General features: G+C 46.0%; 2 protein-coding genes across 2 annotated transcripts in view; both read left to right on the forward strand.

Moving 5' to 3' along the window:
• Window positions 1-2,858: 2,858 nt before the first annotated feature.
• LOC103771854 (lipase member M-like) lies at window positions 2,859-9,209 on the forward strand. The gene is made up of 9 exons (XM_008939170.1): window positions 2,859-2,942; window positions 3,498-3,663; window positions 4,929-5,127; window positions 5,382-5,491; window positions 5,924-6,060; window positions 6,488-6,631; window positions 7,779-7,850; window positions 8,548-8,613; window positions 8,976-9,209. Exons 1-9 carry the CDS (start codon window positions 2,859-2,861, stop codon window positions 9,207-9,209), a joined length of 1,212 nt encoding a protein of 403 aa, XP_008937418.1.
• A 5,869-nt stretch (window positions 9,210-15,078) lies between these two features.
• LOC103771855 (lipase member M-like) overlaps window positions 15,079-16,062 on the forward strand; it is a 6,994-nt gene continuing 6,010 nt past the window's right edge. The window contains exon 1 of the mRNA XM_008939172.1: window positions 15,079-15,183. Coding sequence (XP_008937420.1) covers window positions 15,079-15,183 — 105 coding nt within the window. The remainder of the gene's footprint in view (window positions 15,184-16,062) is intronic.

Genomic DNA, 16,062 nt, shown 5'->3' on the forward strand with positions numbered 1-16,062 from the left:
GAGCAGTTTCTGCTCGTGGGAGTGGCAATGAGACCACTAGGGGGTTTGCACCGTGCTGCAGGTGGAAGAGGTTTCACAGTGCTGCACCTCTCAGAACTCACCAGGAGCTCTCAAGGGCTGGCGAGCTGAGTGAGCCGTCACAAACAGAATATTTTAGCAGGTTTGCTGTTGAGAGGAAAGAGCCATCCTAGCAATGCTCTTCCCTTGAATGCACAAGCTATTCTCATGATGTTACACCACAAAAATGCTTCCTGAAAGGTTCGGTCTTAAAAGAATGAGACCAGAGTCTCCCGGGGCCGGGCAGCTGTGAAGGGGCTGTGTGGAGTGTGCGTGGCTGCCGTCCCTGCTGTGCCTCCCTCCTCTGCCCATGTGTCCCAGAGACCAGCTCAGGATAGTCCCGGGAATGATCTCTCTATCACCTTCCCCTAGGGAAGGAGAGCCCCATGGCTCAGTAGGAATGTCAGCAGTGGCAAGTGAAGGGTCTTGGCCCCAGATCTCAGCCTGGGTGGTTCAGGGTGTAAGTGGAGAACCCTTCTTTCCCCAGAGCAGGGAGCAGCCATGGGACATGGAGTGTTATTGTCCTGGGAGGGGAGTCAGGGCTCTGCTGGGCCAAGCCAGAGCCACCCTGGCCTCATACTGACAAGACCCCACTGTGAGCAGAAGGGGTGGACAAGGGATGTCCCCTCCAGCCTGTGTCATCCTCCCTGCATTAGCTGCAAGGACAGCAGAGGGATCAGGTGGTCTTCCCCACAGCTGCAAAACCACCTCCTGCAGCACGGGAAGCCAGTTCCTCCAGCAGAACAGAGAGGGGTCAGTGAGCGTTAGCTGTGGAACAACAGAAACCTGCTTGCAGTTCTTTCTTTCCTCAGGAAGATATTTTGCAGGGAAGCAATGACGTGGACACAAGATCCTTGGTGCTGGCATCCAGTCATTGTCTCTGCTTCCTGCACAGCCCAGCACAGGCATGTGCATTTGGTGGGGATTTGGCAGGGCTCCTTGCTGTGGGCTCCACGCAATTTAACCACTTAAGCAGGTCACACAAGAGCTAAAGCTGTATTTCTGTTGCCAATTTGTTGTCTCCAACAAATAAAATGATAGTGAGATGTTTTTTGATAGGAACAGTGTGTCTCCTGGAACAGTATTTCTCTCAGGTCTGGAAAAACAAGTGTGTCCCAGGTCTCTTTCAGCCATAAGGAGAGCCCAACCAAATCATGTTATTTGATTTCATATTAAGAAGAAAACCTCCATGGTCCTGCAACTTAAAACTGGGTGGTTTATTCCTGATCAGTTCAGTTATCCATTCAACTAAAGAGTCTATTCTTCTGACCATGCAAGCCATCATTTTAAATGAATAGTCTGTAACTGCAGTGGTTTGACCCTGGCTGAGTGCCAGATGCCCACCAAAGCCACTCTTTCACTGCTCTCCTCAGCTGGACAGGGGAGAAAAAATATAACAAAAAGCAAAAAAGTCGCGATAAGAACAGGGAGACCACTCAGCAGTTACCACCACGGGCAAAACAGACTTCACTTGGGGAAAAATTAATTTAATATATTAACAATCAAATCAGAGTAGGATAATAATAAAAAATAAATCCTGAATCTTAAAACACCTTCACCCGACCCCTCCTTCCTTCACAGAATCACAGAATGTTAGGGGTTGGAAGGGACCTCCTGGAGATCATCGAGTCCAACCCCCCTGCCAGAGCAGGACCATCTAGTCTAGGGCAGGTCCCACAGGAACGCATCCAGATGGGTCTTAAAAGTCTCCAATTAAGGAGACTCCACAACCTCCCTGGGGAGCCTGTTCCAGTGCTCTGGAACCCTTACAGTAAAGAAGTTCTTCCTCAGGTTGAGGTGGAGCTTCCTGTGCTCCAGCTTGTATCCATTGCCCCTTGTCCTATTCTTCCGGGGCTTAGTTTCACTCCTGATTTCTCTACCTCCTGCCACCATAGTGGCTTTTGGAGGATGGGAAATGGGGGTTGTGGTCAGTTCATCACATGTTGTCTCTGCTGTTCCTTCCTTCTCAGGGGAAGGACTCCTCACACTCTTCACCTGCTCCAACTTGCGGTCACTCCCACAGGAGACAGTCCTCCACAAAATTCTCCAATGTGAGTCCTTCCCACGGGCTGCAGTTCTTCGTGAACTGCTCTAGAGTGAGTCTTTTCCACAGGGTGCAGTCCATAAGGAAGTGGCTGCTCTAGCGTGGGCCCTCCACGGGGTCACAAGTCCTGCCAGCAAACCTGCTTCAGTGTGGGCTTCTCTCTCTATAGGTCCACAGGTCCTGCCAGAAGCCTGCTCCAGTGCGGGCTTCACATGGACTCATAGCCTCCTTTGTGTGTCAGACTACTGCAGTGTGGGGTCCTCCATGCAGGTGGAAATCTGCTCCACCATGGACCTCCATGGGCTGCAGGGAGACAGAATGCCTGCCTTGGGCCTGGTTGTCATTGGCGCTATCGGACACGGGGGAAGCTGCTAGCACCCCTGCAGCACCCCTGCTACCAAAGCCTTGCCAAGCAAACCCAATACAACAATGATCTCCCCAAAGACCAGATTTGCCTAGGAGGATATAGCTGTGTACATGTGCACTTTTCTGAATACAGGTCTCTAATGGAAAATGTATGGTTAAAAACTGATGGAGTTTGGGCTCTGGTATTATTCAAGATAAGGAAAATGAGTAATTTCTAGAACAAAATTAGAGGATTTCAAATTTATAATTATTTGACCTGCTGAGTGGTCAGCTCAAGGTACTAACAAAGGTGTAGTACACACCAAGCAAAGCGTGTGCGACCCCTGACTTCTGTGTCAGTTCCACCCATGTCTCTCACACTCATCATATTGATAATGTTTTGCAGAGCACCATGATGTGGCTGTTCATAACCACTGCTTATTTAATGTGCGTTGGTGAAAAGTCAGATGCAAACCCCGAGGTGTCCATGGATGTTGTAAGTCCTGGCTTCTCTCCTTTCTTTTCCTTCTTGGACATGCAAGATACCTATGCTGCCTTAGTCTGGGCAGGACCCATGGGCTCTATGTGTGTATCTTCACCGGGGTTTGGTAACAGGGTTTTATTAGAGCCTTTGTCTCTCTGTGCTTTTGCACATGGAGATTTATGGCAGACATTTATGGGGGAGTTCTGTCCAGGTTAACAGGTTTGATCAATACCTCTGTGTCAGGCTTGGAAGCTTCACTGCCATTGCTGCCTTGCTCTTAACAAATGCTGATTGCAACATGAAAAGCAACAACGGGTCTTTCTTTACCTGACCTGCTCTGGGAGTAATAGAAACCCACACCTGCCACAACTTTTACTAGAGTCATGACATCACCGCAGCACTGGTGGAATGAACATTGGGAGGTCCCTACTCCACCCTCCCACTGACAGCAAGAGTCACTACCATCGGCTCAGGGCTCAGGGCAGCTGCCGCTGGCTTCACCCAGCCGACCTCCCTGACACCCTTCAGGACAGAGACCTGTCCCACACTGTCCTTCCTTTCCAACAGGGTGACATTGTCCGCTACCACGGGTACCCCTACGAGGAGCATGAAGTGGTGACAGATGATGGATATTACCTCACCATGCAGAGGATTCCTTATGGCAGAGACAACCCAGAAAGCATGAACACCTACCACAAAGCAGAGGCACAGGGCTCCAGCATGTTCTGCCCTCGTAAGTGACAAGAAAAGATCTGCCTGGTCCAGGTACCCAACAACTTTCCTGGGCTGGAGGGGGCCATGGTCAGTCTGCTTCATCATAGGCTGGGTCCTCAAGGAGACAACTTTCCCTGTAGGACCAGCCTTGGCACCAGAAGAAATGCAGGTACCCACCATGCTGGCCTTGTTATGAGAGGATCTACTCCAAAGAGGGAAGAAAAGAGAGAGGAGAATTAATGGGACAGAGAAATCTTGCCCCAGGTTTTACCCCACCTCAAAGCCAGCCAGTGGAGCAGCAAAAGCCATTTGTCAGGAAAAAAAAAAAAAAACACATCCAGTCCAATGCCATCTTACCATTCTGTCTCCTTTCTGTTCTTTAACCAGTCTTTCAAAGAGGAGGGGCTGATGTCCCATTCTCGGCAAGGTGCCCTTCTCCTGCAAAGCATGAGGACTGGTGTATGAGCATGGCAAATAAATGTAGAGACAGATTTTCATTCAGAACACTGTTCTCACCTCTCCATGGTGGAAATGTGAGTCTTATGTTGAGGGTCTGAAAAACAATAGAAAAAAAAGATACTTTCTCATGCTACAGCCTGTGGTTGCCCTACCATATACCCTTGCAATGACCCTGCTGTGGCTGTGAAGTTGGACCTGCTTTGAGCAGGGGATTGGAGCAGAGACCTCCGGAGGACCTTTCCATAAGCTCACTTCCACCCTTTTCCTACAGCACTTCAGGCTTCATGGTCCTTTGTAAAAAAGATCTTGAGTTTGTTCTGGGGATCTGAGACTTGTTCATATGGCTTAAAGCAGGCAGAAGTTGTTGGAGAAGATGCTCTTGACCCCTCTTGCAATGGGGCACCATGGTGTCACCATGCCATGTGAATTGCTTAGACTCTGCTAGTTTCCCAGTGTCTCCTGGTGAGACCCAGAGTACTTGTCCCAAACAAAAGCCACCATGAGAAGGGAAATGTTCATGCAAAGGCAAAGTTAGTGTCCAGACAGGCTTGGGGCTTGGTTACTTTCTTCCTGGGAGCATGATTTACCAAGATCCACTGAGTGCATAGACCAACCTTTTCAGTTTCACTGTATCCATTTTCTCAGCCCTGGGATGAACAAAGAGTTTACTTCAAAAACACTCCTTCAAGGGGGCTGAGGACAAAGGTGAACAGCTCCCTGCACTGGAGTCACTTACCCAGGGGGTGGCTGCCAAAGCAATACCTGGATGTGAAGGGTCAATTTTGCTAGCAGTCAAAGAAAATGATCCCACTCTTCTTTCTCCAGCTCCAAAGCCTGCAGTCCTCCTGCAGCATGGCCTGGTGTTGGAGGGAAGCAACTGGGTTACCAACTTACCCAACAGTAGTCTGGGCTTCATCCTCGCTGATGCCGGCTACGATGTCTGGATTGGAAACTGCCGGGGGAACAGCTGGTCACGAAAGCACAAAGAGTTGGAGTTTCACCACCAGGAATACTCAGCTTACAGGTATTTTCTGTGAAACTGAAGGGTGGGAAGGTACCTGGTACCCTCAGCAGTGTCTGCAGGCTGGAGGAGCAGCGCTGCTGACAGTCACATCATCTGCTAGTGGGCATAAATGGACACCACCAAGATATATGGGTGTGCCCACAGCTGCCAGAGCCCTCACAAGTTCCCAAAATAATCATGGCAGTACTTGTGTCCTGCTCATTGCTCTTAGGGTCAGCAACAGTAATTTTGTCATGTTCTCATCTCCACTGCAGCTTTCATGAGATGGCTATGTATGACCTTCCAGCAATGATCAACTATATTCTGCAGAAAACGGGACAGGAGCAGTTATACTTTGTGGCTTACTCTCAAGGCACCACCGCAGGTACTTAGGGGAGATCAGACCACTGTCAGACTTCTGTTAGCTATGCACCTCTGGTTTGGGAGTGTTCACCTGAGAGCCTGGACAGGGTGGGTAACATCTAGGCACATCCAAACAACAAAGAAATAAGAGCAGGTAAAAATCCCCATTTGCTTTCCTAGAATAGTTTTGAGCAGTGACAGTCTAAAGATGGTTGCAGTGATGGCTTTGGTACATCCCACTACTGCCAGACCCCCAAGAAGGGCTTGCAGGAGCTGCAGCTGTGCTGAGCAGTCCAACTGGGCATTGAAACACAACAGCAGCGAAGGCTTCAGATCAAGTCACCAGCCTGCTAGAGCCACTTCTGAGGGTCCTTCCAATGGGCACACACACCTAGGAGTCAACAACTCCTTCAGGAATAACAGGGCAGGGTCTGCTTCCTTCTCCCTCCCACAGGTTTCATTGCATTTTCATCCATTCCCGAGCTCGATCGCAAAATCAAGATGTTTTTTGCCTTGGCTCCTATCACCACAAACTCAAACATGAAGTCACCCTTGGTAAGGGTGTTTGACCTTCCTGAGGGGCTGATTAAGGTACGTCCTTGCTACACACTCATCTGTTGTGAAGAGGAAGAAGGGAATGGGAAGATCTCATCACCTGAGACATGCAGTGCTTGTACATCACTCCCATTTCTCTGCCCTCCATGTGTCCTTTGCATTGAGCAGGTACATTTGTGCCTATGCCCTTGAGCCCCTGTGGGCCGTTAAAACACCCTCCTGCCCAGCCCTAATTAGAGAAAAGTTATTTCTAGATACTGTTTTTGGGTCCATCCTCCTAAGAGAAACCTCTTCTAGGAAGATCAGGGCTCTTCCAGAGCCATGCATAGCTGTCTCTGATGAGCCAAAATTACCAAGCACAGCAAAACTGTGGCAAGGAAGTCAGCACCTTACAGGGGTGGAGAGTGTCGGGAGGCAAAAGAGGAATGTGAATGACACTGATCAACACCTTTGACTTTTACAGCTCATTTTAGGACACTCAGTGGTCTTTGATAAAGGCGAGATCTTGAAGCAAGTGATTTCCGGTCTGTGCCGCTACCCCATCTTTAAAAACTTTTGCTCCTTGGTCCTTTACTTGCCTGGTGGGTTTACCAACAGCTTGAATTTGGTATGTACACTCCAGCTTACCTTTTAAGTGATCCAGTTTCTCATTGTTTGAGCCCGAGTTGTCAGCTAGCTGCCTTCACCTGGCCTTTTGCACCTTCAATTTGTTGAAAACACTTGCCATTGCGTCAGCATTTTTCAGTCTGGCCATTGTGCTGGCCATTGCAATGCTCTCACCTTGGCACCAGAGGGAAGCCCAGAGTGCACACAAGGTCACGTGTCCACCTGGCATGTTGTGTCCCCAGTGGGGATGATGCTTGAAGAGGACAGTGCAGAAATTCATCTGGTGTTCTCAGGGTTTCTTTCACCAATTTATAATTTCACGTGTTTTAATAACAAAACACATGTGAAATTCCACTTCAATTCAGTTCTAGGAGAGTTAGCCCTCCAGACTCTTCAGTCCACCATCCCTTAGAACATATTTATACCCAAATCAGAGACTTCCCCTGTGTTCCACTGCACTGAACACAGAGTTATATAAAAATTCAGGCTGGAGGCACCAGGGTGGGGGTTCCCAGTCTGACCCCGCTCCCGCCAGGGCCAACACTACAGCTACAGCAGGTTGCTTGGGGACATGTCCATGTGAGCTGGGTGGTCTCAGGGATGCTCGCATGAGGAAGGGCTGTTTCCTTGGAGGCAACCAAGATTTCAAAGTCCAGATCCTGCCACAAACCACTTTTGTGAGTAAAATTGGTGACTGGCACACACAGAGTACTAAGCAATAACAGTTTGATCATGGATAAGTTAGAGCTAGGCCACTGTTTCTCAACAAAAATGTTTGTATCATTTCTTAATTCCAAGAGAAAAGTGCATTAGGAACAACGTGTAGAGCTACTGCGATGAGTTGCATGTTGTCTTTGTAACAGGATCCTGAGCACAAAATAGGGTGTTTTATTTTGGTTTGAAAACCACACAGACTCATAACACAACCCAGTATTTCATGAGAACTGCTCAACTTACTGAAGAGAATTCTACAGCACCCTTCATGCTGCTGTCTGTGGTGTGTGTTCACACAGCATGTGGCTGAGCTGTACCTTCACAGAGCTAAGACAAAGTAGTTTGTACAAATGCAAGATCCAGCTAGCCCATACAAGTGAAGACTTGTGTGGCTACTGAACAGGGAAATAAATGCCTCCAATGATCTCTTGCAGAGCCGCATAGATGTCTACCTGTCCCGCTACCCTGATTCAACTTCCCTAAGAAACATGTTACATTGGCGCCAGGTAATATTTCCTGCTGCAGAATAAGATCACAAGCAACCAGGGACCATGTTCTCTTCTCTCAGCTGCCAAAAACCTCTTTGAAGTGCTTGGGTCTATTCCTCCACTGCTCTTCTTGCAGAGCTATATTAGAAAGGGGAAAATTGACATGAGACACTGGTGCAGATGCATTTCTTTTGGCAATGACTTTCAATAAAAGATGACCAAGAGTCTTTGGAGCTGGTGGGAGATGGAGACGGAAGCTAAAACTGGTAATAAAACAGCACAGGAGGTGCTAGAGCTGAGGATCAATAGAGACAACCAATCATACAACAACTAGTCATTGAAAACATGCACACTCATATCCTTCTCTTGTACATATTGACCATGGCAGAGAGAGGAAACTTGCCCAAAGCTCTAATTCGTGTCTTCATTAAGGCTAGCTTTTGGTGGTACACTAGGTGCACTGTGAGTTTCTGGGTCTCAGCCTCCAGACATCTGTGTTCTGCAGCTCGCCAGGTACTGAGAGAAGAGGGATGAAAGATGTGAGCAATGCCAGGCAATCTCACAGGCTGTGATGAGATCTTCCTGGGGGTTGAGCTCAGCTCTCAATATCACATGTGGCAGGAGGGACTAGTGTGATTCCCCCATCACCTCTTTTATCTTTCTTATGGTCCCCTCTAATGTATGGGTAATAAGCACAGCTCTCCTCCTTTTCCAGCTCTATCAAACAGGGGAATTCAAATATTACGATTATGGCAGTGACAACATGCTTCATTACAACCAGGTAAGAAAAATCCACTCTCATTAGTCAGATTTAAAAGAGAGAAAAAGAAAAAAGAAAATGAGAATGAAAATATTGATGTAGCTGAGACTGAATTTTATGGGATTTATAGAATTTACCTTATATGGTAAAAAAGTTTTGTACCTTTCTCACAAAAAAAGAGATCTGTAATGTTATTCAGTGATGACTTTTTGACTCTCTGGTGAAAAGCGCAGCAGCCCAAGGCATAGTCAGCACCTCTGGTGATAGTTTCTGTACTGTCTCTTGGGACAGGGGAGAAATTCCAGCCAGCAATCAGGAATACATTGAATTTGCCTATGACCTCTCAGGCTCTCCTTCCTCAAGCCACATTATTTGTCTTCCAGAGCACACCTCCCTTCTATGAGCTGGAAAAAATGAAAGCCCCACTTGCTGCCTGGTACGGTGGCAAGGACTGGATTTCAGTCCCCGAAGATGTAAACGTCACACTGCCTCGTATAACCAATGTGGTGTACAAAAAGTACATTCCTGAATTCGTCCACTTTGATTTCCTTTGGGGTATGCAAGCGTATGAAGAAGTGTACAAAGAAATTCTTGACCTGATGGAGAAGAGTGCCTAGGGTTGGACCAGTGGCAGTTGTTGGTGGTTTCTCATTGGACGTCTGGGACTTCTTTTATTAAAAAAAAAAAAAAAAAAAAAGTGAAGGAAAAAAGGGGGGAAATTCCCATTAAACAGCTAAGCTTGGTTTGGATAGATATTGCTCTGGCAAGTGAGGAAAACAAGACACTGCAATGCTCAGGAAACCACATAAGATTTAGGTTAAATAGGTTGAGGTCCTTCCAAGAAGTTGGGCATAGCCCTTGGTCCTGGAGTCTCCCAGGTGCCTCAACCATGTGAATTTCCAGAAATAATTTCAGTGGAATTTTGGCTCCTGGTCACAACTGTGAGCTCTGCCTCAGTTTCCCAGCTGCAAACACCTGGACAGCAGCTCAGCTCCCTCCTGCATGCTGGTGTTTCATAAGTAGGTGTGCTCAGGTGGGACCACATGATGGGTTGAGTGACAAATTCTGCCAGTGTAGCTTTATCCACCTTCTTGTGACTAATCCAAGCCCAGACTCCAAACATCCTGACATTCATTACTTTACTTACTCAGAAGGAGCTAGAAACTTTCTGTCTGGTGACAACAGAAAGAGCTTGTGGGTTTTTTTCCATCGGAACAGTGTATTTTACTAACATAGGGAACAACTTCCTCAAATTCATGTTGATTTGGATAATGCCAGCCCTGCTCATCCACAAAAGGGTTTTCAATAAGTTCTACCAGGGAACACTATTTTGCACCATTTTAAGCAATATTCCCAAGGCACAAACCCAACTGGAAAGGTCACTTTTTGCCACCTCTCAAGAAATGTGTTTGTTTTCCATACATGAAGAGTCTGGTGGAAGCCAGTAATGAGTCTAACTCTTGTTTTCAGTTTCTGGATTATACTTCTCAACAATATATTGATTAGGGGAGGAATTGTGAACGTGCCTGTTTGTGTAACTATATTCTTAAAATATACCTCGGAGCAAGCAGGGCGAAGGATAAGACCCTCTTTCCACAAAAACATACAAATAATAACAATAGTAATAATAAAGTAAGATAGGGTCCACTAGGCTGTGTGTGGTTCTACTGCCTTAACCTTCTGGAGGAGTAGGGGGGCTTTCAGCATAGACGTCTTGCCACATGCAGGCAAGAGAGACCAGCTTGTCCAGCACTCCTTTTGCTCAGGGATAACTTCTAATGGCTTGTAATGCTGGCAGATGCCCATCATGCACAATGCAAATGGCATCCCACGTGGGTCACAGAGGGCAGGCTGGAGGGTGAGAAGGGGTATCAAGCCCAGCATAGCTGCTCTCCAGAGATAAACTATTTATCTTACCAGCACGCTTTCATCCAAGTGTCTGGAGATGGTGGGACGGGGTTGCTGGTGCACATCCTTGTAGGCCAATGAATGGCTGTGGTCTCTGTTTGAGTTAGCATCAAAGGGTAAAGGTAAAGGTGTGTCACTTTCCATCCTTAAGCTAGTAGAACTGACCACAGAAGAAAACAGGAGAGGATGAGGTAATCTCGTGGTGTAAGAACTGGCTTATAACTTAGATATGATCTATCTGGAGCAACAGTGATTAGCTATCTCACTTAGTAGATTAGTAACAACATCTTTTTCTGTGTAATTAATTATTCACTGCAGGGCTCTGCCCTGGAGCAGCATTCTTACAGGACTGCACTGTGTTCCTGCCATGGTTACCAACACAAACGCAAGAAGACTTTTCTGTCTTTGTAAGTAAACATCCAAAGCTTGGCAAGACGTTTCCCCAGCACACTTCTAAAAAGCTCGCAAGAACTTATTTATGTTTAGTTAAAAAACACTAACTTTTTACTTCTGGTATTCACAATGTCACTACTTTGAAGAAAACGATTGTATGAACAATTCCAGCAAGGTGTTGGTGAAAGAATTTGTTGTCTCATCAAGCTTCACTGTGCAACTCTAGCATGAGTAAAACCCTTACAAAATGTGTAAACAAAGACGATGGAGAAATCACAGCCTAGATGAGGGGCTCTAAACTAGGAAAGATGCAACCAGATAAACATTGCTTTCCTTAGTAGGTTCTTTTCTTGAGCAAGGTTCTCCAAGGTTACTGCAAGGGAATCACACTTATCCGTTAGGTATTGCATAAGAGTTGATCTTCTCTTATTGCTAAAATCAGAATGATACTCTTTTCCCAGTTCAGGATGCCAAGACCAGATGACAGCTAGTTAAGCATCTCCCCACTTGTGACTGGCTTAGCCTTGTGTTGGCAAGAGGCAACAGATTAGAAGGTAATAACCAGCATCCTGGGCATAGCCTGGTGGCCTGTACATGCATGAAATCACCAGGAGAAACACCAGAGCAGGAGTCAGAGGAATGGTATGCATGGATAGCCAAGGACGTGATTAGCACCGATCAAACCGGTAAGCACTGAGGAATGTGTTGCCTGCACTGTGATGCACCACAGAGGTGACTTATCAGCAGCACACCTGAACCTGGTCACAGAAGGACAGCAGTGGGGATACAGCATGTTTCATGGGCAGTTTCTCTTCCTATATCACATCAGCAAGATGGGTTACAGTCCTATGATACCTCAAACAAGAAGATGAAGAACACCCAGAAGCAATGTTGCGTTGTACTTATGGAGCATGAAGTTAACAAGATGCAGAAGCAAAACATCACACTATAGTAACATTTAACTCCTAAAGGACTTTAGAGGCCAAGAAAGAGTTTGCCTTTGGGCCTCAAGTAGAACCTAAAAGGCATATGATTGACTCTGGAGCTGGCAAACCTTACCTTCCATGTCACTCTTAGGTGACATTGGCCAGACCACTTGATACACACATTTTTGCCACTCTGAGGATATGTGTATGAGACTGTTGATAGGTACAGCCTACTTGGTTAGAAAGGGAAATAAAATACCTTTCTATTTCTGAATGGTCTTGAGTTTTCTTACATTAGTTCCCACAATACTGTAAAAATATCCAGTGGCTGTGGTTATCCAACTTCATTTTAAGATGTTTGTGATAGTCTATCTAATATTTGCTTGCGCGCCCTACCACCTATTATGGGGTCCTGACACTGTAGGTTAATACTGGCGACTATTTACAATCCTGCTAAGTGCACAATCACAGCAGTATCATGGTGGTATTGCTCCTTCCACCTACACTTGCACCTATGTGTCAAAATGCCCAGCTCTGGTCTCCTAACTTCAAATAACTCAAAGGTCTTCATTTCTCCCTTTGACTAAGCTACACAAGTCCCTCAGCAAAAAGCTAGCTGCTCTTTGTTGGCAGCTTTTGTCCTTCCTGCCAGTTATGATAGGTACTGGTGTTAAAGCTTCAGGGCTGGTACACTGCTCCAAGAGCCTTGTCCCATGGCCTGAGGATGCTGGAGAAGTCTTTGCTGCCTTTCCAACCTCTATTAATACCTAATATTAGTAGTTAGTACCTCTGCTAGATAACTAGTACTCAGTGGACGTAGAAGAAAGCAGCAAATTTGACAATGGGTGAAGTAGCTGACCATACGAGTAAAAGGTGAGATCTGTCTTGATGCTGTTGTAAGAAACCTGATGGTAGAGCAGAAAAACACAAGTTGGGTAGGGGTTTGTCCATCCATAGGGCATTTTTTAGCTGCTTTTGGAAGTGCCCTCTACAAAAGCTGTAAAGTCCATCTTACGTAGTGGGATTTTTATGCTCATGGGAGCGGTAAGACATTTTCAAACACCCAAAGTAGACACAGGGACAGAAATAAGGTAATGAAACAGTGAAGGCTCTGGCCGCACCCAGTGTTGGGAAGATAGCACCCACACACAGAGTCCCTTAGCATCAGCAGTTGCAGCGCTGATAGAAAATTACAGTGGTGGATGAAGTAACACAAGCATGTTTTGGGCTGTGTTTCACGACTCACATGCCGCTCATGGACTATGGCCGATATGAACATTAGAAGTCAACCTAATCCATGACCAGGAAACATATACTCAAGCAGAGAACCCAGTAGAAAACAGAAGGCTCAGTTTTTTAGGTGGTCACAAAGCAGCTAGAGAAAGGCGTAGCCTGTAAGGTCACAGGCTGGAGGTGGAGAACAAACACCTTTACTCTGTGCAACACCTGTTGCTTCAGCCAAACAGGCATTGCACAAGCTCCTCTCCATTCTGCTGTCCACTGGCAAGATGCTAAAATTGGTGCTTTTCCAGCAAATGTCACAGGGGTTTTCAAATTGCCAGTTGCAAATACAATACTGCTTGGGTGTAAGGGTGCCTGGGCCACTGTCACTTCTGAAGAGTGCCGTAACCACCAGTGTCTCCCATCCAGGCAGCGAGTGAAGCCTGACCTATCTTTAGAATCATAGAATCACTATGGTTAGAAAGGACCTCTAGGTTCCTCAAGTCCAACCTTCCTCCTAACTTTTCCCTAACCACTAGATCATAGCCTAAAGTGCTACATCTACTAGTTTTTTGAACACCTCCAGGGATGATGACTCCACAAACTCCCCACGCAGCCCGTTCCAGTGCCTCACCAGTCCTTGTTGTGTCTATGGAGAGGTCAGCATGCTCCTGAGGCCTTGTGAAGCTGCTGGAGCCCTAGTTCTCTTGTTGTCGCAGGAGCAGTTCTAAGAGTCCCAAGGACTCCCTGGGAGTAAGGAAATGACCCTTTACAAAGAAAACTTTTTGACATTTTTTTTACTGCAGCTATCATGAACTTAAGGTGCAACTCCATAGCCAAAATTCCTTGACATGCCACTCCAGCTGCTTTTAGAAACATAACTCTTTGTAAGCATGAAAGTCAGGACCACATGGCCAAAGAGAGGAAGTTATCAAAGATATGAGCAGCATGCACATTGCTTAATTGGAGGACACATGATGTGGTCCAGCACGGTGCCAGCATAGCAGGGCTCTGACACAGTGTGCTCTTCTTAACACTGACCAGGACAGAGCCACCACCATTCACACCACCAGCCTGATCAGACACGACAGCGGGCTCTGCTTGGTAACGTATTTTCCTCCACGTAATTCAAATTTGTGTTGGAGCTATTCTAAGTGTGAAAAAGCATTGATTGCTTTTTTTATCGGTAACTTGCCTCTTGGTAATACCATAGAGTGGGTTACTGGGAATATTTCAGAGGGCAGATAGGTCTCACAGTGTGGGGGACCCACTGGGAGGAGGAAGAAGGGTGGCAGAGAGTAGCCAGGTGACTGGTGAGAAGACTTGCAACTCATGCCACTGGCTTAAGTTAAGCTCTAACTTTTAAGAGCCTGGCAAAGGATTAGAAATTATATATAATATTAACTGCTTATATTACAAATAGATCTCTGCTTGGGACAGGAGTCTCTAAGGCAATCAGAAAATTCTGGGTTTTTTCAGGCTACACTTATTTAATAGTCTTCCTATGAGGCTCTACCAGTTTCAGTTCATAGGATCCTTCTATTAACAGTGGTTTCTGGGTGCAAAAGCTAAGAAATAGAGAAACAGCAAAAGCATAGATATAATCATAGCCCAGCCAACCCAAATGTGTTCCCTCTGTAGCAAAACTTCTTACTTCAGAATAATTCCCTCTCTCTGACAATTACTCCAATGACATTTTCTATCACTTTAGTTTGCCAATTATAAAGCTGTTTCTCTTCTTTTTACAGTTAATAGTATAAAAATGGGTCTTGCCTAGTACCAGATCCAGTCTGTACAGAGGACTATGAAGAGCTTTGTGTGGACTGTAATGGAAGCTGGAATGGGGATTCCTTCCACTTCCTCAGCCCAGACCATGATATACATGTTCTTCAGATAGATAAGGAATTTAACGCATCATAACCAAGTAGAAATAGACATTCATAGCTACTACTACTACTACTACTACTACTACTTATTATTATTATTATTAAATAATTATTATTATTATTATTATTATTATTATTTACACAGACATAAGATGTGGCTGTTTGTTGCAACCCTGTTTTTGATACAAGCACCTGTGAACTCAGAAGATGCCATCAAGCAGAAAAAGGCTATAAATCCCGAGACCTTCATGAATGTTGTAAGTCAAGAGAACTTTGAATTTCCACTCTGCCTGAAAGTTTGCAGACATTTAGCTGTGGAATAGAGGGATGGAGAATATGCATGTGGAGAGGGCTCAGGTCACAACAGACTCTGGTTTTGTTGAGCAGTGTGATATGACATTGCCTCCACACCACCACTAACAAGCCCTGCTTCCTGGAGTACTCTTCTTCTCAGCAGTATTAAGTGCAATTATCAGCAGGTCAGCTAGAAATGGGAGCAATCTCAATCTGAATTTGATCAGACATCTTCCTGGAGGGTAGAAAATTTGCTTGGCTCCTCCCCTTCAGCTACAGCAAGTTGCTCAGGGTGGTGTCCAGGTGAGTTCTGGAAGTCTCTGAAGGTGGATTTAGATGGGCCCAAGACACAGGCAACAAAATTGCTGAAATTAAACTCTTCCACCAACCATGTGACAAAGCAAGCATACAGTGATGTGTAGGCTGGATCACAGCTGGTTTTCACCAGACTGAAATTTCCCAATCTGTGTAGTTTTCAGCATAAAAAAAAACCTCAGGCAGAGGTTTGGGAGCCTTACAGCAAATACTACAGGGCTGCTTCTATTGCCTTTCTAGTCAGCCCAGCTCAGCAGGTTCCATATGCCCCATCATCTTATCTGCCCCACACATCAGCTCAGAGTCTGACATGACATGTCCTGTCAACAGTGTTAGCAGTCATTAAATCCTTTCAGTTTCAATCTTGTTTTTTGGAAACATTCCAAATGCATGTGCTGCTGCACAGGAACCCTGCTGCTGCCAGCTTGTCTCCAGCTCACAGGCAGAAGCCTACAGCTGAGCTTCTCCTTTTTCCTCGGGCATCTCACTGAGGTGGGTGTAGGATCCAGAGAGAGCATCCTCTTTCC

Source organism: Merops nubicus, unplaced genomic scaffold, assembly GCF_000691845.1.
Source record: "Merops nubicus isolate BGI_N331 unplaced genomic scaffold, ASM69184v1 scaffold10304, whole genome shotgun sequence".
Taxonomy (NCBI): domain Eukaryota; kingdom Metazoa; phylum Chordata; class Aves; order Coraciiformes; family Meropidae; genus Merops; species Merops nubicus.

Excerpts from the sequence above, each read along its gene's own strand:
- LOC103771854 (XM_008939170.1), top strand. The coding sequence starts at position 2,859 with ATGATGTGGCTGTTCATAACCACTGCTTATTTAATGTGCGTTGGTGAA. Across the intron at positions 5,128-5,381 it reads CAGGAATACTCAGCTTACAG|CTTTCATGAGATGGCTATGT; the intron begins GTATTTTCTGTG and ends TCTCCACTGCAG. Across the intron at positions 7,851-8,547 it reads ACATGTTACATTGGCGCCAG|CTCTATCAAACAGGGGAATT; the intron begins GTAATATTTCCT and ends CTCCTTTTCCAG.